General features: G+C 49.7%; 1 protein-coding gene across 2 annotated transcripts in view; it reads right to left on the bottom strand.

Annotated features, from left to right (window-relative positions):
- Positions 1-4,126: 4,126 nt before the first annotated feature.
- Positions 4,127-23,568, bottom strand: part of BCO1 (beta-carotene oxygenase 1) — a 37,183-nt gene continuing 17,741 nt past the window's right edge. The window contains exons 6-11 of one of the 2 annotated variants that reach the window (XM_082862544.1): positions 21,392-21,615; positions 18,567-18,824; positions 11,638-11,743; positions 8,487-8,581; positions 6,827-6,938; positions 4,127-4,865 (exon numbers count right to left, since the gene is read on the bottom strand). In XM_082862544.1, coding sequence (XP_082718670.1) covers positions 4,636-4,865; positions 6,827-6,938; positions 8,487-8,581; positions 11,638-11,743; positions 18,567-18,824; positions 21,392-21,615 — 1,025 coding nt within the window. In that variant the 3' untranslated portion in view covers positions 4,127-4,635. The remainder of the gene's footprint in view (positions 4,866-6,826; positions 6,939-8,486; positions 8,582-11,637; positions 11,744-18,566; positions 18,825-21,391; positions 21,616-23,568) is intronic. The other variant, XM_082862545.1, reaches the window with a different exon arrangement.

Genomic DNA, 23,568 nt, shown 5'->3' on the forward strand with positions numbered 1-23,568 from the left:
CAAAAGGAAAGAAGTGCTGATTCATACAACAACATAGATGAACCTTGAAAATATTAGGCGAAGTGAAAGAAGCCAATCACAAAAAACCCTACATATTGCATGATTCAATTTATATGAAATGTCCAGACTAGGCAAAGTCATAGAGATAGAAAGTAGATTTATGTTTGCCTAGAACTGGGGGGAGGGGATGCACAATGAGGGGGGACTGCTCATGGGTACAGGGTTTCTTTTGGGGATGATGAAGATGTTCTAAAAATAGACAGTGGTGATAGTTACACAATAGTCGATATACTAAAAATCACCGAATTGAATACTCTAAAAGAGTGAATTTTATGGTATAGGAATTAGATCTCAAAAAAGCTATTATTTAAAAAAATTACTGGGAATTCCCTGGCGGCCCAGTGGTTAGGACTCCATGCTCTCATTGCCGAGGGCCTGGGTTTGATCCCTGGTTGGGGAACTAAGACCCCACAAGCCACGTGACGTGGCCAAAACAAAAAAATTACTGTCGGTCCTTGAAGAAACTATTGGAGACTTCTCTTTAGTTAATGCCAATTCCACTTCTTACCTGAGTACAGATAAACTGGGGTTCTGGCTGAAACTTGTCTTTTCTGCCATCTTCTACGCCACAATTCTACGCCCACAGAAGTTCTTGGTAAACTTCTACCTTTAGTTTACCAAGCTCTCTCCTGATTCCATGCCCCTTTCTTTATCTTCATTGCCCATTTCACCTGGTTACCTGCTACCATGCTTCACATATCAGCCATCCCTGGCTCCTGAGACAGTATTGGGGGTCCCCGGGGGCTCCCTTTTTACTGCCAGTCCATTGAATTGTGTTGGTTTGTTCCTTGGTGCTGTGTCCTTCACTATGCTATACGCTCCCTGAGGACAGTGGAGGTACTCGTTCTGTTGACCCTTACATGCCAACATAATCTTGGTCATCACTGAATGAATGAGTGAGTGAGTGAATATATGCTTGAAAAGAACAAGTATCTGAATGGAGTGGAAAGATACAGAGGATAAGAAGGAATAGAGGAAAGGAAGAAGGGAGAATTTGGATTAAACTTACATTCTCATGTACCTACTTTTTTTCCCTATTGCCTGAGAAATGTGGATTTCTCAGCCCTATAGCCACATTGACCATTTGAGCCTCTCAGATTCTAGAATGGCTTCTCAGTTTCCTATGAATCAAACCAAAACCTTAGGCCTTTCAAAGAACACCCGAACCTTGTTTTTCCACTCTTTGGCTCAGAAATCCAAAGTTGGGAATCTAGCTAAAGAAAATAACAATAACAAGCACCTGAATACAGAGAGGGATGCGGCGTGGACCCTAAAAATAGACACACATTGTATATAATACAATCTGGCATTGTTTATAATAGTCAAAACCTAAATGTCCACCAGCAGGCGGGTGTACATCCTGCCATGTCCCAAAGATGGAATAATATGCACCCATTAGAAGAATTTCATGATCTGGGAAAATCATTGTATTGTATAGTAAGTGAAAAAAGCAGGTTATAAACTGGTAGGTTACAAACCTATCACCAATATGTAAACTGTGCATAGAAAAAATTTTTAAATTTGGGAAAAACCACACCAGAATGATTTCAGGGGTTTTCTTTCGGTAGTGGGACCCTGGGTGCCTTTCTCGTTTCTTTTTTTAACATAACAAGGTGCTCTACTGTGAACATATATGACTTTTATAATCAGAGAAAACAACACCCCCTAATTCTCTCACTCTTTCCACTGCTCTTTCATGGGAAATTCACTCAACACCTGCCTTGTTCAGTCAACCCACATCCGCCTTCAGATCCTCATCCCAAGCTTCACCCTCAGAATCTGGGCAGGCGCTCCCTCCAGGAGGCCTCTCCTGGTCGCCAGGAGGAAGGAAGGCTGGCTCATCCCCACCTGTCCCAACACAGGGCTCCCACATCTCTCCCTGCTCACCTTGTCCAAGAAAACTCCAGCCTCTCTGCTGATGCTTGACCTCGAGAGACTGCTTCCTGCTGCAGCCCAGCAGCCAGGGCAGTGGCCCTGCGTCTGCACCTGGTCGCTGAGTCCAGACTCCTGGAAGGAAGCTGAAGAGCAGAGGCCATTGGTCTCACTGTCGTTGGATGATGAGGAAGGCGGTGATGACTTTTCTGTCTGCATGTCCTGATTTGCCATGGGAAAGACTTCCCCCGGCCATTTAAAAACCATTCAAACTGTCTTTAAACAGCTGAAGAAGTGATCAAAGGTGTTTTCACTTAATCTGGACAAGCAACCTTCTCAATAGAGTTAGCCCACTGCTCGGTAGCTTTGGGAGGAAACGAGTACAAACCAGTAATGCGGATGGAGCTCGAATGCACTTGGAGTTTTTGCGAGTTGATTTGTCCACGTATACATCCAGCTTATTCCTGAGATGGAATCAAATTAGAGAAACCCTTGAAGGAAAATTAGTGGGTCAAACATCTGAGGGCTTACCACATACCTGACACACCTTAGAGCGCTTGTGAAAAGCTGTGGCTTTATCAAAGGAATAAACAAATCCAGGGTGATTTTTCCTGCAGAACTTCCTGGACATGCACTACACCCACATGAAGCATAACAAGGAAGGCTCTGAGGATAAGACGGATGGTCTCGGCTTCAAGAAAGGCGCATGCGTCTTAGCTCCTGTGGCCTTTTGAGCTAATTACCCTGGCCTGTGTCTGAAATATGACAGAATTCAGGATCAAGGCAAATTGGACGTCCCGGCATTGATCTTTGGTGTATCTGAAACCAAGAAGAAAAGATGTGGTGTGCCAGGCTTCCTCATTGGTCTGGTATTTTACCTGTCTTCCTAAACAAAGAAAACAAACCACGGACATACTTTTCTTCCCCGCAGAACTGCGTCCTTTTTCATGACTAGGTCTGGGTATTGTTTGGCAATGGGAATTCAGTAGAATAGCAGTGGGGAAGCATTTTTTAAATACCACCCTCTTCTCAAACGTTTAAAGTAAAATAATGAATAGGTGAGTGACTGTCCCGTTTGTCAACTCTTTTCCATTCCTGCCACCCAAATGCAGGCCTCCATCACATGTTTCTTAGGCCACCGTGGTTGACATTTCTTTCCAATCCATCTTATCAAGGCTGGAAGTACTGAGGTCTCCAGAGGAGAAGAGTAGATGTTCTTTATTCTGCCATCCACGGAGTTTGGGTTTCTGTTTAATGGGATCTATGAGCTGAGCATGAAATGGAAATGCTGGGATGGTAGAGGAGTTTTTGAGGAACCAACAGGGGAAGAAACAGAGGAGAGATGAGGGACAGCTGGGAGAGGAACCCTTGTTGGGAATTTGGGGGTGGTGTTCCATGTGAACTGTCTTCCTTGTCTTCCCAGGAGATCCTCAGTAAAATATCCTGTTATTTTTTTCTTTTTTTAAATATCCATCCCTTTCTGGTACATTATGGAGTTGGATTTCTTTGTTGGAGGAATTCATTCGTTCAACAAATAGTTAATTTGTTGGTAGAGCCTGCATCTACCAGGCAGTGTTCTAGAGGATAAAGTAGTGAATAAAACCTACCCAACACAGGACAACTTGGATGAAAACAAACAACAACTTGGATTGCACTTCCCTGTTGGCCCAGTGGTTAAGAATCCGCCTTCCAATGCAGGGGATGGGCGTTCGATCCCTGGTCGGGGAGCTAAGACCCCACATGCCACGGGGCAACTAAGATCACGTGCTCTGGAGCCTGCGCGCCACAACTAGAGAGAAGCCCGGGAGCCACAACTAAGGCCCGACGCAGCCAAATAAATAAAAAGGAGAGCAAAACAACAACGACAACTTGGATGAATCTCCAAGGAATTCTGCTGACGGGACCCCCTTTCCTGTATGGCTCTGGCACGCCTCGCCACCCTGGTTCTCAGCATCAGGCAAGACAGGACTCAATCCTGGATTCCAGCCCCTCCATACCCTCCTGCAGTGGGGGACGCCCACACCAGTCTGCTGTCCCACTGGGTGTATAATGAGGCACCTGGCGGACTATGAACCGTCTGGCTCTGCCCCTCTGCTTTACTGCCTTAGAAGATCTTCAGAGGAAAGAAGCCATGTAAAATTAAAATAAGGTCTGAAAAGCCTTTAAAGTTTTATTATTTTATACTATGCCCTGCCTTGCATGGAATGATCACAAAGTACACGCCTTCTGGGCCACGTCGTCTACTAACAGCACAGGGTTGAGAAAGCTGGAACTTACGATGTGGTCCACGGGGAAGAAAGGAGGGAGGGAAGGGAAAGAAAGCTGGGGAGGGAGGAGCAAAGATAAATATTTCTGTGTCTCTTCTCCAGTGGGTCAGTGGCTGCCCATTCCAGGAGCAATGATTATGTGCCTTAATACAATTGCTGATTCATGGTCACAGTCTTTATACTAAAGGAAAAGGGCTTTTAGAAGTACTAGAGCTAATCAGTAAATATTTGATCAACTTTCCAACAAGGTTCTAATGGCCAAAATGAAATGAAAGAAAAGATACTGATAAAAGCTCTATTTCCGTAACGTTGTCTCAAAGCAACCATGGAAAGAATAAGTGCAAAATAAAATGAAGGGCCCCCCTGCCCCCCACCCAGGGAGGGACCACCCTTGAGTCTGGTGGAGCCATTCTCCAGGGCCCAGGCCCCCACCCTGTCAGGTCCTTGGGGCCACACGGCGCTCAGCAGCCCTGTCCCGCTCCTCCCGGGAAGGGGCCTGCTTCCCTGCATCCCAGTCGGCACCTGGGATGAACAGCCCGTGGAGATCCAGGTGCATCTCTACATCAACGGAGGCACGAGCCAATTCTGTAAAAGTCTTGGCATCCAGAACCAGCAGAAAAGGCAGCTTCTGGGGATCGGTAGAGACAATGGCTGATAAGATAATCCCTTTGGGGAAACAAAAAGAGACACTTTGTAAAAGCGCAGCCTTGAACCTGGTCCAGCTGGGGGGATAAGGTTCTCAGCTCTATCTCCCTGTCCTTTGAATGTACGTTATCTAATCAAAACAGAAGGGAAGTGAATTTGGTATTCTGTGGGAGCAGAAGGGAAAGGCCAGGGAAATTGGAAGGCTTGCCTGAACCAGTCCCCTCACCTTTCTGAGCCTCAGTCTCTGCATCTGTAGAGTGGGGATAATCCTCCCCACCCTCAGAGGGTTGCTGAGAGGCTCTGCACGGTCAGTTATGAAAGCACTTTGTAAATCATTACATGCACTGAAGAATGGCTATTTTCCTACTATTTAGAAACTCCAGTTACAGAGAATCAGCTTTGACGCTGCTCTTAGGCTAATATCCGTCACTTGGCTAAACCCGGACCAGTTGCACTCAAATGGCATTTGAATGAGTCCAGTTCATCTCATGCATGTGCAGCTTTCCCCTCTGTAAAATGGGAATATTCTAAACACCCACTCTCAAGGGACAGAGGGCTAAATGAAATAGTGCACACAAACTTCCAGCAAAACTTTGTGATTCATCCCAAGGCCTCCCGGCTTTCAGAGTGGCTGAGGGCAGCTGAGGTCAGATCAGCTTGAATTCGACCCTCCTCTGTATGCACTGGGCGTGTGACGGACTGTGGGTAAGACCTCACTCTCTGAGCCTCTCCTTTGGTGGAATGAAGACCAGGTTGCTGCCTGCCCGCAAGAGATTGTGCAGGACGCACTTGCCCAGCCCAGGGGGAGGCCAGCCTCAGCAGGAGGTGGCACCAACCATCCCCCACCTTGGAGGTGACAGTGACACGGGGTCCCTTACCTGGCGTGCCGTGCAGTGCAGGTCGATAGGAAGACCCAGGTAGAAAACCACTCCCTTCTCACCTGAGGGAAGCAGCTGGCAGGCTCAGCAGGGGGCAGCCTGCCCTTCCCCATAGGCGTGGGCAGCCCCACCCAGGCTTGTAGTACCCTCCTTAGCATCCCTAGGGGGTGGGCAGGGCATTTCTGGGGCAAAGGCAGAATCAAAGAGGGAAAGGACCATTTGGTCAGGTGGAAACCTGGACAAGAGAGGAGGGCCACAAGCATTTCTAGGTGCTCCACGGAAAACTTACATGCTTAGAGGAGTCACAAATTCAGACCCAGCCATTGCAATGGATTTTAAAACCAAGATTCTATACTCTGGGCAAGGGTAGGGCAGCTCCGTGGAAAGGAAGTGGGCTTTTGTGTCGCAAACAATTTAATCACCCCGGAAGGGAGGTCTGACCTTCTGCTCCTGGGAGATGACCTCTAAGCCTTTGGACTGACGGTCTGATGAGAGTGCCTTTGTTTACCTGGGGCCACTGCATATAACCCATCCTAGCAAAGTGATTTAGGGGGAGGCCTGGGCCACAGGTGTCAGCTCAACCTCCAGAGGGGCCGAAGACTGGAGGTCACCATGTCCGCATGACCACGCCCCACACGGGCTCCGACACAGGGCTTGGAGAGCTTCCCTGGTTGGCCACGCTCCGTGGACGTCGCTGGGGAAGTTGGCGTGGTCCTACCCCTCCACAGGAGAGGACCAGCGGAAACCCCAAGCACAGGACTCTCCTGGATCCCGCCCCACTCGCCTTTTCTCTTTCAATCTGCACCCTTTCGCCGAGATAAACCATAACCATGAGTACAACAGATTTCGGTGTGTTCTGTGAGCTCTTATCTTGAAACTGAGGGTGGTCTTGGGGATCCCCAAACTTGCAGCTGGTGTCAGAAGTGGGGGTGGGCTGGGGGACTCCCTCATCCCACAGCTTTGGACTCAGACACACCTGGGCTTCAAAGCATGACTCCACCAGCTGTGTGATGGGGGGTGGTCACTGCCCCCAAACGATGTCTCTGTTTGAGGGGTGATCACAGGTACAGTGCAGCAAGCGGGCTGCCCTTCCTGGAGCCTTACCGTGATCCTCGTCCTCGGCACCCGGTGTGGGCACGAACACTGGCTCTGCCGGCCAGCAGTGCACCTCTCCCCACTTCAAGGATGACTTCGTGAGAATGTCGTATTTTATTATCTGCGCATCCAAAGGGGAGAAACATGGGGATGAGTGGTTGGAGAGCATGCTTATTCCCTGCGAATAGGAAGGCATCAAGGCCCCAGAGAGAGGGGAGTGGACTCTGGTGAACGTAGACCCCAAAAGGCATCTGCCTCTGGTCAGTGTAACAACAGAAAGAAAAGCCGCTTGCTTCCTCCTCCGACTTGAAGCAAAGGTCCTCCTGCCACTGCAGAGCTGACAGTACACACTGAATTCTTTCAGAAATAAAACCCCTGGATTTATCTGGTACTTGGCACTATATTGCTTTTTTTTTTTTTTTTTTGCGGTACGCGGGCCTCTCACTGTTGTGCCCTCTCCCGTTGCGGAGCACAGGCTCCGGACACGCAGGCTCAGCAGCCATGGCTCACGGGCCCAGCCGCTCCGCGGCATGTGGGATCTTCCCGGAGCGGGACACGAACCCGTGTCCCCTGCATCAGCAAGCAGACTCCCAACCACTGCGCCATCAGGGAAGCCTATATATTGCAATTTTTATACACATTAGATAAACTATTCAATGCAAACCTTTAAAGTATAATATGATTCCTTTGTTGTTTTAAAAGTGCGAGTCCCTGGCCTTCTCTCAATCTCTAATAGGCCTCTTTCCCCTGAGGGTGTGGGATTAGAGGGGAGTGACTCGGGGTGTGCGTATGTGTGTGGGGGAACCTTAATTTTTTGCTTTGTACATTTTTGCACTGCTTGCATTAAAAATAAATTTTCCATTTTATTACTAAAAACTGAAGCTACTAAGGAAAACTGATGTCTGTACAGCACTCAGCATGGTCCCTGGGAAACAGCAAGTGTTCAAACAAATAGCAGTTTCAAAAACAGAATATGAATCGCTATGCTGTACACCTGAAACTAACACGATATTGTAAATCAACTATACTTCAATTTAAAAATAAGTTAAAAGGGACTTTCCAGGTGGCGCAGTGGATAAGACTCCGCACCCCCAAGGCAGAGGGCCTGGGTTCGATCCCTGGTCAGGAACTAGATCCCACATGCATGCTGCAACTAAGAGTTCGCATGCCACAACTAAGAAGCCTGTGAGACACAACTAAGGAGCCCACCTGCCACAACTAAGACCCAGTGCAACCAAATAAATACGTAAATAATTTAAAAAAATAATAAAAAAAAAACGTAAATCGTCCTAGTTTCAGCTCTACCCTCTCTGCTTGAGACAGTGAGTTCCTTGAGGGCAGGAACTGGGATCTTCCTGTTCACTTCCCTTTCCTCGGTGCCTACCACATTGTAGCACATAGCTGGTGCTCAATAAACATGCATCCAAAAAAGAAATCAATGGATAAACTCCAGACACCACATCCTTCTTGAGCGACAGCCCATAAGGTGCAATTCCCTCCCCTGGATGGTCCATCGTTGCTTCCAGTGTATTTTGTCCCAAGCTGACGTCACTTTCTGACTTACCCCCACCCCAGGGGGACCTCGGTTCTGACCTCCCTGAGAACCTGGGAACTCAGCTTTGCAGACAGACACGATGGTTATAGGCTGCCATCTCCCAAGGACTAGTACCTTGGTTGGGATGGGGCTCCACTGGACTTCAGCAGCAAAGACATAACGGTATCGCTTCCCGTTGTGAGCGTAATTGATCCGAGGCAGCTCTAAGCCTAGAGAGAAATGACACAGCTGACAAAGCCCCCTTCACCGAGAGCTGGGACCACATGTCTTTTGTGGCATCCAGGCTGGGCATCCTTTTCACAAAAACGGTTCCCAAGCCAGGATCCCTGAACTTGATTCAGGCCCTAGATTGGATCAAGGGTGATCACAGGACAGGAGGAAGGAACTTCTGATAACTACCCCAGCTCCATTAGAAGCTCCATTAAGAGCAACGTAAGATAGACCTGGGTTTCTAAGTGTATAAACATCTTCAATTATCCAAGATAGAAATCAAAGAAAATTGCATGATTAAAATCAGAGGCGACTGCAATTTTTTAAAGCTCTTTTTAAAAAAAGTGTGTGCGTGCACATGTGTGGGTGTGAATAGAAACTTCTGAAGCTGTGGAAGGAGCATCAGTGGGGAATATTTAAATAAATCTGGTGAAATCATATAATAACATTATACAAAAGTAACATTTACAAAGAATTTTAATAACATGGGGAAATGTCCACATCATAAGATCAAATGTAAAAGGCTGCTTATGGGATTATCTCCACTGTGTTATAAATGAAGTGAAAAAGTTTGGAAGCATTGCTGGGGTGATAACTTCCTCATGGTGGTTTATAGTTTGTACTGTCCATTCTAAGTTTCTCATTGTGTGAAATTTTCATTATACCTATTACTTTTGTAATCCAAAAAGCCTTAAGAATGTGTCCATGTCCATGCATATATATTTATATATGCTTGTTGTGTCAAATTGAATTTCTAAGTCTGAATATTGAAATGAAAGTCCCTCTTATGAAATACTGCAGCGAGTTGGAGCCAACTGCTGGTGAAAATATAATGTCCAAGAAAAGAAGAAGCAGAGATGGAAACATCTGCCACATAAAAGCCTCCTGAAGAGGACCCAGGGCCTAACTGGTTATCGGGCTCAGTGGGGAGGGAAGTGGGGTGCAGCAGTAAGAAGGGAAGATGTCCCATCCCACAGTCGGGTAATCACGAAATTCCCAAGGTCAAGATGAACATGAGGACGAGGGACCACCCACACACTCAACTCAGAAAAAAGATGCCCACTGTCGGTCCCAGAGTCGGTCTGAGACTCCCTGTGATGCTCCTGGGTCCCTCGAACCTGGTCTGGAGCCCCCCTTTCCTCCACTCTGTAAATGACCAGCTATACGCCCATGGTTAAGTAAAATGTGATTCATGCCTGTGAATTCTGTCCGGCTATTAAAGCCACGCTCTTGAAGAACCTTTGGGATGTGGGGAAATTCCCAGGCTACGTTCATTAAGTGGAAGAAGCCATTTCAGAACATTCTAGATGGTATGGTATGCATTTTGTATAACCGTAAATGCAGAGGTTAAGGGTTTTTCGAGTCAGTGAAGCCTGGGTTCAGGTGCTGGCTCTGCTGCCCAACTTCAGGCAAGTTATTGAATTATTCTCAGCTCTGCTGTCCTCGGTTCTAAAGCATGAACAGTACATGGCAGCCCCTGACTCTTAGAGGTGTTCTAATCACGGCTGCTTTTAGCTGGACCCTCACTGCAGGCCAGGCCCCCAGCTAAGCCCCTTACATGCATGGACTCACCTAACGTGATAAGAACAGGATGAGACTGGGGAGGAAAGGATGGGAAGTTGGGGAGCCCCTAGAAGAGGGCCTGGCATGCGCCAAGCAACGCCTACGTGATGGAAAGACTGCGTGGATGTTTCCAAACGGCCGTCACAGGTGGAGGGATTATGAAGGATTTGTCTACGGTCATGCTTTTCAGCGCGGCCCAAGGTTGCTACGATAAACAAGAATTCCCTTCCCAGAAATAAAACGACCGTAGTGTTTTACTCCTCCATCTGCCCATGTGAGTGACAGGTGAGCAGAGATGGAAGTTGATGCCTTAAGAATAGGGACGAACATGTCTATATTCACTTCCAAAGACTCTGAGGGGCTGGGGCACCACACAGAACCCATTATGGGATCCATGGGATGCCATGTGTAGACGGGGTTCTTAGTGGGCAAATCTGAGGTCGTCCTAGCAGAGTCCCCAGGACTGTCCTTCCAGACGCCTGGCCCTGGCGTGGGGCAGCGACATGGGGAGCCGGGCTCCCAGCCTAGAGCCCCGCCCGCCGCTCCCCAGCCCTGTCCTGGGCAGGCCTGTTCATTCCACACTGCAGTACTGAGCACACCCTGCTCTAAGCCAGACTTCTGTCACGTGCCGGTGACAGCACTGAGCACACAAACACGGTCCCCACCCCACGGGCTTCTATGCTAGGGCAGTGGTTCTCAATCAGGTTGGAGGCCAGGGACGCTGATCTACATCCTCCAATGCCCAGGGCAGTCCTCCCCGCAAAGAACGACCCGGCCCCGGTATCAGCAGTGCCCACATTGGGACGCCCTGCTCTGGTGGGTGCTTCTCTCTGGGGGGGTTTATGCTCTGGGTGTAGCTCAGGCTTTCTGAGGCCCAATTTTCTCCTCTGGCAAGTGGGGCTGATAGCACCGATTCTGCAGGGTGTTCTGAGTGTGCACAGGTAGAAATCTGCACGTGCCATGCCTTTCAGTAAGTCAGCATTCAATACACAAAAGCATTTGATACAGAGAACAAACTAGTGGCTACCAGTTCAGGGGGGCGATATAGGGGTGGGGGAGAGGGAGGTACGAACTATTGGGTGTAAGACAGGCTCAAGGATGTATTGTACAACACAGGGAATACAACCAATACTTTGTAATAACTGTAAATGGAAAGCAACCTTTAAAAACTGCATTAAAAATTTAAATTCAAAAAAATAAAATAAACTTCTAAAAAGAAAGCAAAAAAAAAAAAAAAAAACAACCGCGGAAGCATTTGAAAGGCTAGCCGTGAAAGTCCCTGGGTCCAACGACCACCCGAGTACCTCCCTGGGAGGGGTATGAAGATACATGAAAGAGAAGTGTCCCCAGATGCCTTCCCCTGGGCGTCCCAACAGCCTTCCTCTCAGTCCCTCGTCCTCGTCCTCGCACATCTCCTCTGCATCAGAAAGAGGTATCATATAAAGAGGACATTCAGCCCCTCCCTAAACACAGGAGAGAGGATGCCCTTTACCTTCATAAAGCAACTCCGGCTGGCAGTAGACTTGGTCTTCTTTTTCCTTCAGGGCTCTTGCTGTTGTAGATGACAGTTTGATTAAATTGGAGCCTGCCTCTGCGTTCTGAAAGAATCGGTTTTCCAGAAAAATAAAAACTTGGTATCCAGAACAAATATTTGTTTTACTGTGCACATGTTAAAAAATGCTTTAGTGTCTGTCACCTTGTTCCGGCCTCACATTAACCACCGGAAGCAGCTATTATACGATTGGTATTTTCAGTTAAAAGTGAGAACTGGGGGCTGGAAGTAACTCCCCAAAGAGGGCAAAGCTGGTGGGTGGTAGAAGGGGGGCCCTAAAAACCCTGGATCTTTTCTTCTACTCTGGGGTGCCTGATCCCTCACAGGTGAATTAATGTACTTATAAGTTTTCGCTTTTTAAATACTGGATGATTCACCTGTAAAAGGCTGCATCAGTCATTCAAAAGGTGTTTATAAAGAGTTCATAATAACGTGTGAAATGCTCATGATAGAATACTGAGAGAAAAAAGCAGCAGAGTAAACTGCATACACAGTCTGAGCTCAACCATGTTAAACAAAGAAAAAGAAAAAGAAATTACATTGAAAGCAGCCTGGAAGAAATACCAAATAGTAACAATATAGCATGTGGTGGGATTATGGAGACTTTCGTTTCTTTTTCTAGGCTTTTCTAGATTTTCAGTATTTTCTCCTATGAAAATGTACCCCTGTTGAAAAGAAAACAAACATGCAATAAAAATTACTTGGGAGAAAAATATCTATCAAGGACATCTCTTGGTCTCAAGTGACAATCAGACTTTGTTCAGTACTTTACCATCATCGTTGTAACCCAGGAGAGAGACTGAACACAATTAATTAAATATCTATTGAGCATCTACTACTCCCTGTGTCCCCACATACTCTCTACGGGACCTTGAACAACTTATTTGGTATCTCTGAAGTTCAGTTTCCCCATCTGTATAATGAGGCATAGCACAAGCGTCGTATAAATAGTATGTGCGTCTCCGAGTTATTATGTAGGTTAAATAAAATAATCCATGCAGTTGGTTTATAAGAGGGCTTGGTTAGTGGTAAATGCTAGATAAATGTTAACTGCTATTGATAACATAATTGTATTATTATTAGCATTATTTTTACTACTACTACTACTGCCACTACCCCTGGGGGTGGGTTCAGGTTGGCTGCTGGGGGAGAAGGGGTAACAAGACTGCAAATCCCTGCATTCATGGAGTTACGGGAGGAGAACTATGGTCATGTCTGACTTCTCATTTAAACTTTTCTCTACTTTCCAAACTTTCCAAAATAAGCTTTTATAATGAAAACAAACCTATTTGAACAATAGCAGCTTTTTGCTGAGAAGGTGGGAAATTTACTGCATCCTAGAAGCTGAACTGTAGGGCCCCTCTGAGATCTGTTCAGGGCGATCCCAATTAACAGAAGAGGAAACTGAGGCCCAGGGAAGGAAAGTGACTTGCCCAAGGTCACACAGAGGGGAGCAGAGGCTGGGCCCAGAGCTTCGCACTGAGATTCTTCTGCTCAGAAGCCAAAACACTACAGGCAGCAGGCAAAGCAAAGCCCCTGAGGCTGGCCGGTTCCCATCCCATAGTTCTCGGCTCAAACATCCCTTTCCCTGACAAGTTAGTCTGCAGTGTCTCCAAGGCATGTGTCCCAAGCTGTAAATATCTCCTTTATGGACCTGCTTCCTTCTTTCATGCTGTCTTCCCTGTGCAGACAGTGATCAGATTCTATTCAGTGCATGGCACATAGTCAGCTCCCAGGAAGTAACTGCTGAAGGAATGAGCAAATGCATGACTCAATGAGCTCTTCCTTCAACTCTTAAGGGGCAGAACATGTGCTTTGCAGGTGGTTGTAAAAAACGAAGGGCGTGAAAAGGTCGTCTAGCGCCTAGCACATCGGGTGACTTGGAAGCAGAGGCTCTGTTTGCCTTCATCTGTATGTGCAGTCCCACATGTGAGAGGCCCTGCCCTGTGCCTTGCTAGTCAAGAGGCAGCCACAGGCCTCTTGTGCATGTCCCGGGCTTGATTCTCAGGGAGTCAGTCCGCAGAGACGTTTTCTAGCTGCAGCATGAAACTGGTCAGACTGGTTGAGGCATAAACTGTGAATTCTTCCACACACAGCAGTAACGAACATGACTTGGCAGCCTTCTATGGCCAATGTGCTCAACTTTGGGAAGAAATCACTTTCCAGCCAGAATTCAACGAAATCCTGCAGTCTGGCTTTGAAATTTCTCAACTCAAGGGAACTCCCGTGAGAAGCAGTAATCTCAATAATCCCGCAAAACACTGGCTTTGGAGTTTGGCAGCCTTGGGTGTGCAGTATGACTGTAGAGCTTTCTACGTGAACTTGAGCCTGCTTCCTCGTTTGTATAAAGGGGGGCAATCCGTAACTTTTGGACGGGTGGTGAGTACAAGCGAAGGTCCCTTTGACCTGCGTCTGGGGATTGTGGTTAGGATGAAATTAAATAATGGTTATGAAAGCACCTGATCCAGGGCCAGACCATCGTAGTCAGTGATTTGGAGCCAGACAGACATGCATTCCAATCCCAACTCAGATCCTCCGGATGATTCTGCCATGTTGGGCAAGTTACCGTCTCTCTCATCTACAGTCATGGGGAGGATAAATAACCCCAAGGACTGTCACACAGATTCGGTGAGAAGCATGTGGAGCATCTCACAAGGCCAAAAACGTTCAGGACCCAGGATGAGAGCAGAGGCCCACCAAACCTATGTCCACATATAGCAAATTGTTAAGTAAAATACCATTCTCTCCCGCCTTCCTTTATGCACAGAGCTTCAGAATGTTGTGGAACTGTGCTGATACGGCAACCACCACCAGCCATGCGTAGCTATTTAAATTTAAATTTAATGAAATTTAAAATTCTCTTCCTCGGCTGCACTGGCCACATTTCAGTAGCCTAGATATCTGGCTGCTACTGCTTGGACAGAGAATATTCCTTCATTGCAGCAGGTTCTAGTGCCCAGTGCTGGTCTGGAAGGATGCATATGAATTCAGAATCCCAGGACTCCTTGGCATCCTGAGCTAGAAGCAGGTGGCAGAGTGAAGGCTGGCCTCTGGGCCCAGGCTTCCCGCCTCCTTTTCTTGCCACTGCGTGGAAGCCCCAGCCAGCCCTGGCCTCCCTGGTGGGTCTGAGGGCTGCATCCAGCAGCACAGCCTGCCCTTAGGAGGACAGAGGCAGCTGCTGCAGGCTGGCTTGGGTCATTTGTGCAGGGAATTCAGGGATCCCAGGCCACAGTTGGGGTCGGAAGGGTGCCCCTCTGGGTGGGCACCCTGTGGCCCTGTGAATTCCTCACCCAGTGAAGAAGGGACACTGATGGAGAAAGGCCAGAGCAGGGGGCCCCTCTGGCCTGGGTCTAAGAGCAGAAAAGGCATCTGACACAGGGCCGCGCACAGAGTGAGCTCTTGAGAAATGGTGCCTTCTCTTATTATTGGGTCTTCATTTTTGCATTTGAAAACAAGACAAAAACCGAATCTACTGAGCCAGGAGTTGGAACCATCCCTTCTAGCTCCAAGATGCCAGCCCCGCCCCTCCCTGGAGCCCTGCAGGACCAGGGCAGGGTGGCTGGCAGGGACTGTTGGCACCGCCCATGCCCCTTGGGGCCCAGCCCCGCCTTAAACAACCCCCGCACAACCCCTACACAAACAGGTAGAGGGTGTCAGTGGGCCCCTCCTTCCTTTGACCCCAGCTGGCCCAAACGCCGGAGAAGGTGGGGCAGCTGGGAGGCCCCAGACTTTTGAACACACTTCAGTATAGCCCATTCTATGTGGAAGGTACTTTCCACTTGGGAAATGTTCCAAGCGCTAAAGGAAGACCTTGTGCCCTTTTAGAGACCTTGCGCCCTTTTAGAGACCTTGCTTCACCTTTTTCATTCATTCATCATTCATTCATTTATTTAAAATATCTAAGGGCTTAATGAGAACCCTCTGAGTACCAGACCCTGTGATGGGCTCAGAGGATAAACTGCTGACAAGACCAAGAGTCCCAGCCCTCTGGGAGCTTTAACAGGAAGCTCATTATACCTGCCATCAATGTGAGCGAAGAGCTGCAGGTGCCACTAGAATATACAAACCCACTGAGGGAGTCAGGATGCCAGACCTGAAGGATGAGAAGGGATTAGAATCCCCTGGAGGTTGTGCCTTCACTGGGCTGGTCTCAGAACCCCCAGGTAAGTTCAACCTGCAGCCGGGACAGGAGCAGAGGTCTCACGGGAAGAGCACGGGGTTGCAGGCAGAGGGACAGCGACGTGCGAAGGCCCCAGACTGAAGGGCATTTGAGAAAGGACAGCATCCCCTAAGGCCCTTCCCTAATATGCTTTTGGACGGGATGGAATCAGAGCCGCCGGATCTGGACACATAGGCCATGTCTGTAGCTCAACTTTCCCCTTTCAACACGCAGGTGGGGCGACTTGAAAGTGAAGCAAGGAGACATTTTTAAGGGACAATAAACAGCAATTAAAAAGCGTGGCCGGAGCTACCCTTCCCAGCACGCGCTCTTCTTTGCAGACGGCTCACGCAGTGCCTTTTTAAAATACACGTGCTAAACTTCTTAGCTTGGTTCCAAGGAAGCAAATCATTTCTAGAGCTTGATAAAAGGTTATAAAATCCTGCAGTGTGCGGGCAGCGGAAGGGAGTGTTTCCTCTCTGTGTATCAGCCGCAGGCTGAGGCCTCCACAAGGCGGGGGTGGGGTGGGAGGTGTGGTGGAGGTGCGCAGGCCTCAGGATTTGCCACCTGCGTGCTTTGTGACACCCCCATTGCATCCTGGAGCCAGGAGACACCCCAAGTGCTGCACTATGGAACTTCCCAGAGTGACGGGCACAGAGGCCAGCGGCTCAGATGATGATTTTGTGGGACACGGCCGTTCATTCAATAGCCCTGAATCACATGGGGAGAAAGTTAATCCCTTTTTCTCTTCCAATCTTTCCGACTGGGTCAAGGCGAGAGTCTCAGTTAAGTGCCACTATGTCTTTGACACCTAATAATTTTCCAACGTTCTCTTTAAGGAAGAGATCAGGTCTTGGCAAGAGCATCAGCATCAGGCTAGAGCTCAGGACCTCTGCTTTATTACCAGCCCTTCACGCTCATCTGCTCTTCCATCTGCAGCGCGCAATGGCAGCGTGCAATGCTGCCTTTCCACTGGGTCGTCATAGGTTTCCTTCCAAATGAGTTAAGGGAAGAGTGAGTTGATTTAAATGAAAACATGATTTTGTAAATGTTAATAGAGGTGATAGGAAATACAGTGAAAATCATGACAGAGATACACAAATGACTGCAGCTGGGGAAATGCTGGAGAGAGGAGAAAGGACCCAACTCTGAAGTTGGACAAAGCTGGGTTCAGATGCGGGTCTTCCGCCCACTGGTTGGGAGGTGCCTGCACTCCTGCATGGAGGAGCCTGGAGGGTGAGAGAAGCCTCCCTGGGCATGTAGGAGTGTCTTCTGTTCCCTAGGCCTGCAGGGCCCTGAGAGAGGTCAGGGTGACCCTCTGGGACTCCTTCCAGGAGTTAGGCCTGCTCGGGAGATCCGCAGAGTTATACCCCTTACCAGCTCCAAGGAAGGGTTTAGAGCCAATCTTGGCTCTGCCACCGGGCTGTGTGACCTTGGGCACATTCCTTAACCTCTCTGTAAAATGAGGCTAACCTGAGGATCTCTCCCATAGATGGTTTTGATCATTAAGTTAGGTAAGGAAAATACAATGCTTAGCAAAGTACCTGGCACATAGAGTGCATTGAGTAAGGATGAGCCATCAAAACTGAATTGAATTGAATTTGGATTCATTTAAATTAATTAAGTCATGAAGTCAGGAAGTTCTGGAGCCAGAAGCCTCTGGAACCTTTAAAACCAAACCCAGAGCCCTGGCAGCATCAGCCTAATTAAGGATAGCGTCTGGCCCAGGGGTCATTTTTAATGTAAGAACAGGACTGTTCAACATCAGGGAGACGGGTAAGCAACTGGTGATGAATCCCCACCACGGACTGTCAGGCCAATATTTAAAATGATGTCACAGAAGAATATTTAACGTCATGGAGAGATGTCTACATACACAAGTAGGTGGAAATAGTATGTATAGCAGTAGACTAAATAGTAGGTACATATTCAGCCATGAAAAAAAATGAGGCCCTGATACGTGCTACAACACTGATGAACTGTGAAAACATGCTTCGTGAAAGAGGCCAGCCACGAAAGACTACATATTGTATGATTCCATTTATATGAGATATCTAGAATAGGCAAATACACAGAGATAGAAAGTAGATTAGTGGTTACCTGGGGCTGTGGGGGGATGGAGGGGTTGGGGGGTGGGGAGCTGATGGTTAAAGGGTACAAGGTGTCTTTTGGGGAAATGAAAATGTTTTAAAATTGATTGTGCTGATGGTTGTACATTCAACTCTGTGAATATGCTAAAAGCCATTGAATTGAACACTTTGTTTTTTTTTTTAAGATTTTTTTTAATGTTGACCATTTTTAAAGTCTTTATTTAGCTTGTTACAATGTTGCTTCTGTTTTATGTTTTGGTTTTTTGGCCGGCAGGGCATGTGGGACCTTAGCTCCCTGACCGGGGATTGAACTCTCACCCCCTGCATTGGAAGGCGAAGTCTTAACCACTGGACGGCCACAACTACTGAAGCCCGCTCGCCCAGAGCCCGTGCTCTGCAACAAGAGAAGCCACCGAAATGAGAAGCCCGTGCACCGCAATGAAGAGTAGCCCCGCTCGCCGCAACTAGAGAAAGCCCGCGCGCAGCAACGAAGACCCAACATAGCCAAAAAAAAAAAAAAAAAAAAAAAGAACAGCTCATTTTGAATTTCAATATTAACGAAATTAGAGCCAAAGTCACTTCCTGAGTGGGCTCACATCTCCCAGGACTCAAGCCATTACCTTGTCCATGTGGAGGGGCACTGCAAACCTCTTGAGGGCTGGGACGGAGGTGAGCCTGGAGTTCTCCTCGAAGTTCTTGTTCAGGTTGGCCAAGTAGAAGAGCTGGTAAAGGCTGCTGTCCTCGTAGGCAATGACGTCGAACAGAAGGCAACCGTCCTCTTCGTAGGCATTGACGTGATGAAACACCACCATGGGGTCCGTGTAAAATTTGGTCAGCACGGGCTTCCTCGTCCTTTGGTCAATGATGTGAATGTAAGTCTGAAAGGAGATGCACATCAGTGGTCAGCTCTCCTCTGCAGGCCCAACACAGTGGCATCAGGCAGGGGACAAGACCCAGCCCTGCCATCCACTTGCTTGTGACCCTGAAGCATTCCCTCCCTTTTATGAGCCTCTCTGTACCACCTCCAGACACACGCAGAAGTGCTGAGGGAGGAGGGAAGCTTTGCTGCCAGGGCCCCTTCCTCACCAGCAGGACAGTACCCAGGGAGATACAGGATCTGAGAGTGTACCGTCTCCCCAGCCTTCACTTGACTGTGATCCAGGTGGGCAGCGACAGGCCAGCTCCCAGGCCAGGCCAGGTTGGGGAGAAACAGTCAGGTCCAGCCCTCTAAGGCTCCTCAGGCCCCATTGGTGGCCAGCGCCCCTAAAGCCCCTCCTGGGTCCCCTCTCCTGACCTTTGCCCGCTGCAGGTGTGGTTTTCCCAGTAACCCGGCGGCCCTGGAGGGCTGCGGTGCTGAGTGACCGGTCTAGTCAAGGAGCCCACGTGAGTATCGGCTCATTAGGCATCCTCAGGCACCTCTGGGTGTCACAGGCAGTATCACTCTGGGTGTCAAGTAGCCACATCTGCAGCCCCAGTTGCCTAGTCCAAGGAGGAAGGGGTATTTTCTTTCGTTTGGCAGCTCTGGCCTAACCATCCTCCTTCTGAAAGGAGGGAGGGGCTGCTCCAGGCTGCCATTTCCCCACCTCCTCTGGCTCATTGCTTCTTCCTCTCCTTTCCCAGAATCTGGCTTTGAAGTTAAGTGGGGGAGGGGTGAGGAGTAGTGTACAGAGGAGGAGGGCATTGGGAGGGAGGGTGGGTTTGGGGAGGTGAACACAGGCGTGGTTACTGTAGGCTTTCTTCCCCATAAACCCAATCCCAGGGTCAGCCACAGGGACTTCCTGGAAAGTTCTCCAAATGCATTCCAAAGCCCTTCCCAGGGCTCTGTGTCCCGTCCTCGGGGGCTCTGTCCTCTCACTGTGGGACTCTCCAGGGCCAGAGGTCCCCAGGGGCTGCAGACTGGAGGCCTAGGGGGCCCCGACACTCCTGCTGGCGGGATGCTCGTGGTCCTGCGGAGCAAACCCACTTCCGCAGGCTCCCTGCTGGCCCCCTTGCCCAGCTCATTCAGTCCACAAACATTCATATGAGGGCCTAAGACACATCAGACACTTTCGGGGGAACTGGAGAGATAAAATAAAACCACCCACCCACTTTCATGGAGCCTATACTTCAGTGGGGGTGAGGCCAAGGTCAGTGATCAATATATACAACACGCCAAGGATGACGGATGAGCACGACTGAGAAAATGGAGTGGGGGATGGAGAAAGCCTGTCGGGGGTTGGGGGTTCTGTGATAGACAGGCGGACCTCAGGGATGGGGGAGCGTAGAGCGAGACCGGGATTGATCAAGGGAGGAAGCCATCTGGGGAAAAACATTCCAGGTGGAGGGGACACAAAATCAAAGGCCCTGAGGCAGGAACGAGTTTGGCAGGTTTGAGGTGTAGGAGGCGACCACGTGAGCAGGAAGCCAGAGGTTGGGATGAGGGCATGTGGGCCTTTATGGGCTGGTGAGTGAAGCCTTTGGATCCTATTCTGAGGAAGATGGGAAATCACCAGAAGGTTCTGAGCAGAGGAGGGATCTCGCCTAACCCCTTTGTTCCCTCGAGGACCTCACTCTCCTCCTTGAGAATACAGGCATCATAGAGGCGGCAGCCACACACGGGACACATATTTGCATGGGAACATGAAGATGCACGTGCTGCACAGAAAGAGGAGTAGAAGGGTGTCGGATGGATGGTGGTGACTCCCTCTGGAGGGGGCTGGACGGGGAGGTGGGAGGAAGGGGACAGAGAGGAGGAAGGGGACTTGATCTGTTGCTTTCTATGCTTGTGTGCTATTTGAATAGATGACACGGAGAATTACTTGATTATTTTTCACAAGTAACAAGAGCAAATAAATACTTACATACACCTATACATGAATAATGTATTCACACCCACATGTATACACACATGCAGACATCACATATACAGGGAGGTACACGTACATGACAGGCACACAGATATTCTGAGCACTCCACTCAGGTGTACCTAAATTGAAGACGTTTCTGTTACACCATCCGGTGGGACGCTCTATCATCATGATGTCTAAAGAATCTGTGACATCCCCTCCCCGCCCCCCAGCAGGGATGCTGAAAGGGCCTTGTCAATGGATGGCGGAGGCTGGAGGAGGCCAGGCGCCGCTCAGGGCTGACGAGCAGTCCCTTTGCTGCTGGGCGAGCAGGGGCTGCCTTGGCTGCTGAGGCTGCCTCGCCCAAGGTCCCACGCTCTTCTGCCGATGGTCTGCTCTACTGACTTATGGACATCGGGGCATAAAGGCCCAGCCCCTTGCCCTAACTGGGCACCACTGTGAAGGACCATCCCAGCTTCAGAACTCGCTGGAAGGTCGGCTCATGCCTCTGGGGAGACTGTGTGGCAGCTGAGGGCCTCCCTCCCGAAGCCACCCCTGCCTGCTGACCTCCATCTTGCTCTGGCCGTCCTCGTGCTGCGGGGTCGCCGGCCCTGCCTTACCTTGTCCTCCCTGTGGAAAGCCAGGCAGGAAGCCCAGCTCGCGCCCCGGAGGTAGGCGGTTGCCATCTTGAGGATATCCATCTTGAAAGGCTGCTCGAGGAAAACGATGTAGCTCTCGGTGACTCCGAAGCTGTGGTAATAGCTCGGGGAGAGGAGCGAGCGCGAGGCGATGGAGCAGAACACCTCCATGTGTTTCAGGGGGCTCAGCCCCTTCTTCCCGCCTCCTAGAGAGAAGCCAGCCTCAGGGACAGCGCAGGGCCTGGCGGCCCCCAACGGGGCCACCGTCTCCTGCAGCGTGGCCTCTCAAACCCACCTGGCCGCTGAGAAGAACCTTCGAATGAGAGCTGACAGCAAACGGGGTGAAGGGGCTGCTGCCTGGCTGATGCAGGGATGGGGCCCTTCCCCCGTGAGATCTGGTCTGGCATCGAAAACCACTGCATCCCCAGGCTCTGGGCCTCTGGACCGCGGGGCCTCTGGGCCAGGCGTGTGCAACTCCAACACGGGGCTAACCCAGCCTCCACCTGTTTTCTACGTAGAGGTTTATCTGGACCGTGGCCCCTGCAGGGTCCACGGCTGCTTTGCTTTCGAGATTCAGAGTTGAGCACACGCAACGGAGACCATACAGGTGGCAAAGCCTCAAATACTTATTTTGTGGACGTTTACGGAAAACATTTGCCAACCCCTGCTCTGGAGCAATGTTCCTCACTTTCACGTGCACGCGGATCATCTGGGCATCATGACAAAATGTGGAGTGTGACTCAGCCTGTGGGGTGGGGCCCGAGGCCCTGCATTTCCGTCAAGCTCCCAGGCAGTGGGCTAGCTTCCCAAGGTTAGGCTTTGATATGTTGCTGAGAACCATCATTTGATGTGTACTTCACGGGGTTTCTATGAATTTCTTTTGGCATTGCCCGTTCTGAAATACCTGGGAATGAGACTAAGTGTCTATGGTAATGTGACAGATTGTGACAGTCAAGGTAGGCTGTACGATTCCCATTTTACAGGTGGGAAACTAGGGCTTGGTGGGACGCTCCATCATTACAGCCAGAGGCACAGGGTTAAGCGGGAAAGACACAGGCTCCTTAGCCTGGCTGCCTACTCTGTTATTAGAGGGAAGGGAGAGACCAAGGGAAATCCTGCAGGAGTCCAAGTACCTTGCTCAGCATCCACCACGAACGTGCTCAGGACTATTCTGTTTTCTTTTTCCTCTGCAAGGATGAGTCACCCGCTGGCCAAAAGGCCTCCCAACCCAGGCCTGGGGCTGGGTTATAATGAGTTACATGCAAGCGTTGCCACCTTTCTTGTGGCCACCTGTGCACACTGTAAACAGCTGGCTGGTGGGAGGGATGCTCTGGGTTGTGGGGCAGTTCTTTTCTTCACCAAACCAATGGAACACAAAGCAAACTGAAAGGAAAGGCACCCGGGCCTGGGAGGCAGGACACAGGTGTGAATCCCAGCAAAGCTGCCAGCCTGGACCAGGTGTGCAGAGGGTACCTCCTGTGAGCCGTGCGCATGTCACCTGATGCCCCTGGGACTCGCAGTGCTCTGTAATATGAGGTGGCAAACTCAAATGGCTAGACCACTCCCAGGTCTGCATTCTAGGATCCCAAGCCAGACCCTATATCCCTTTATTGGCTTAATTAATGGCAGTTCCATTTAACAAGAGCATTGTACCTTCTGACCTCCGGGGCTCCCATCTGCCAGCAGAGCCTGGAATCTGCTGGGGGTGGGGGCGGGGGGGGGGCTCTACGGGACTGTGAGGGAGGGGAGCCAGCAGGGATCACAGATGGAAACCGGCCTTCCTAAACCAGAAGGTCTAGCCAAGCACCCTCATAGTTCTGTCTCCTGAGCCTGCGCAGCCACTCTTGGAGGCCTGGTCTCCTGGGTGTGGTTCCCAAGAGAGTCCTGGACAAATAAGGGCTAGGAGCCCCGCCCTCCTCCCCCTCAGGAACATAATCGGTCTGGGCTCCACGCCAGGCTCCCACCCCTAAATGGAGAAGGTCCAGGAGGCCAGCAGAACAGGGTGGGGATCTGGAGTGAGTGCCAGCAGGGCTGAGCTCCCTGAACAACCCTGGGAGCCTGGCTTCAGGCGCTGGGATGAAAGAGGACAGCACAGCCCTGACATACAGAGGTTTGTCACAAAACTAAAAAAAATGAATGAAAGAAAGGAAGGATGGCTG

Source organism: Leucopleurus acutus (assembly GCF_964270905.1).
Source record: "Leucopleurus acutus genome assembly, chromosome: 20".
Lineage (NCBI taxonomy): Eukaryota > Metazoa > Chordata > Mammalia > Artiodactyla > Delphinidae > Leucopleurus > Leucopleurus acutus.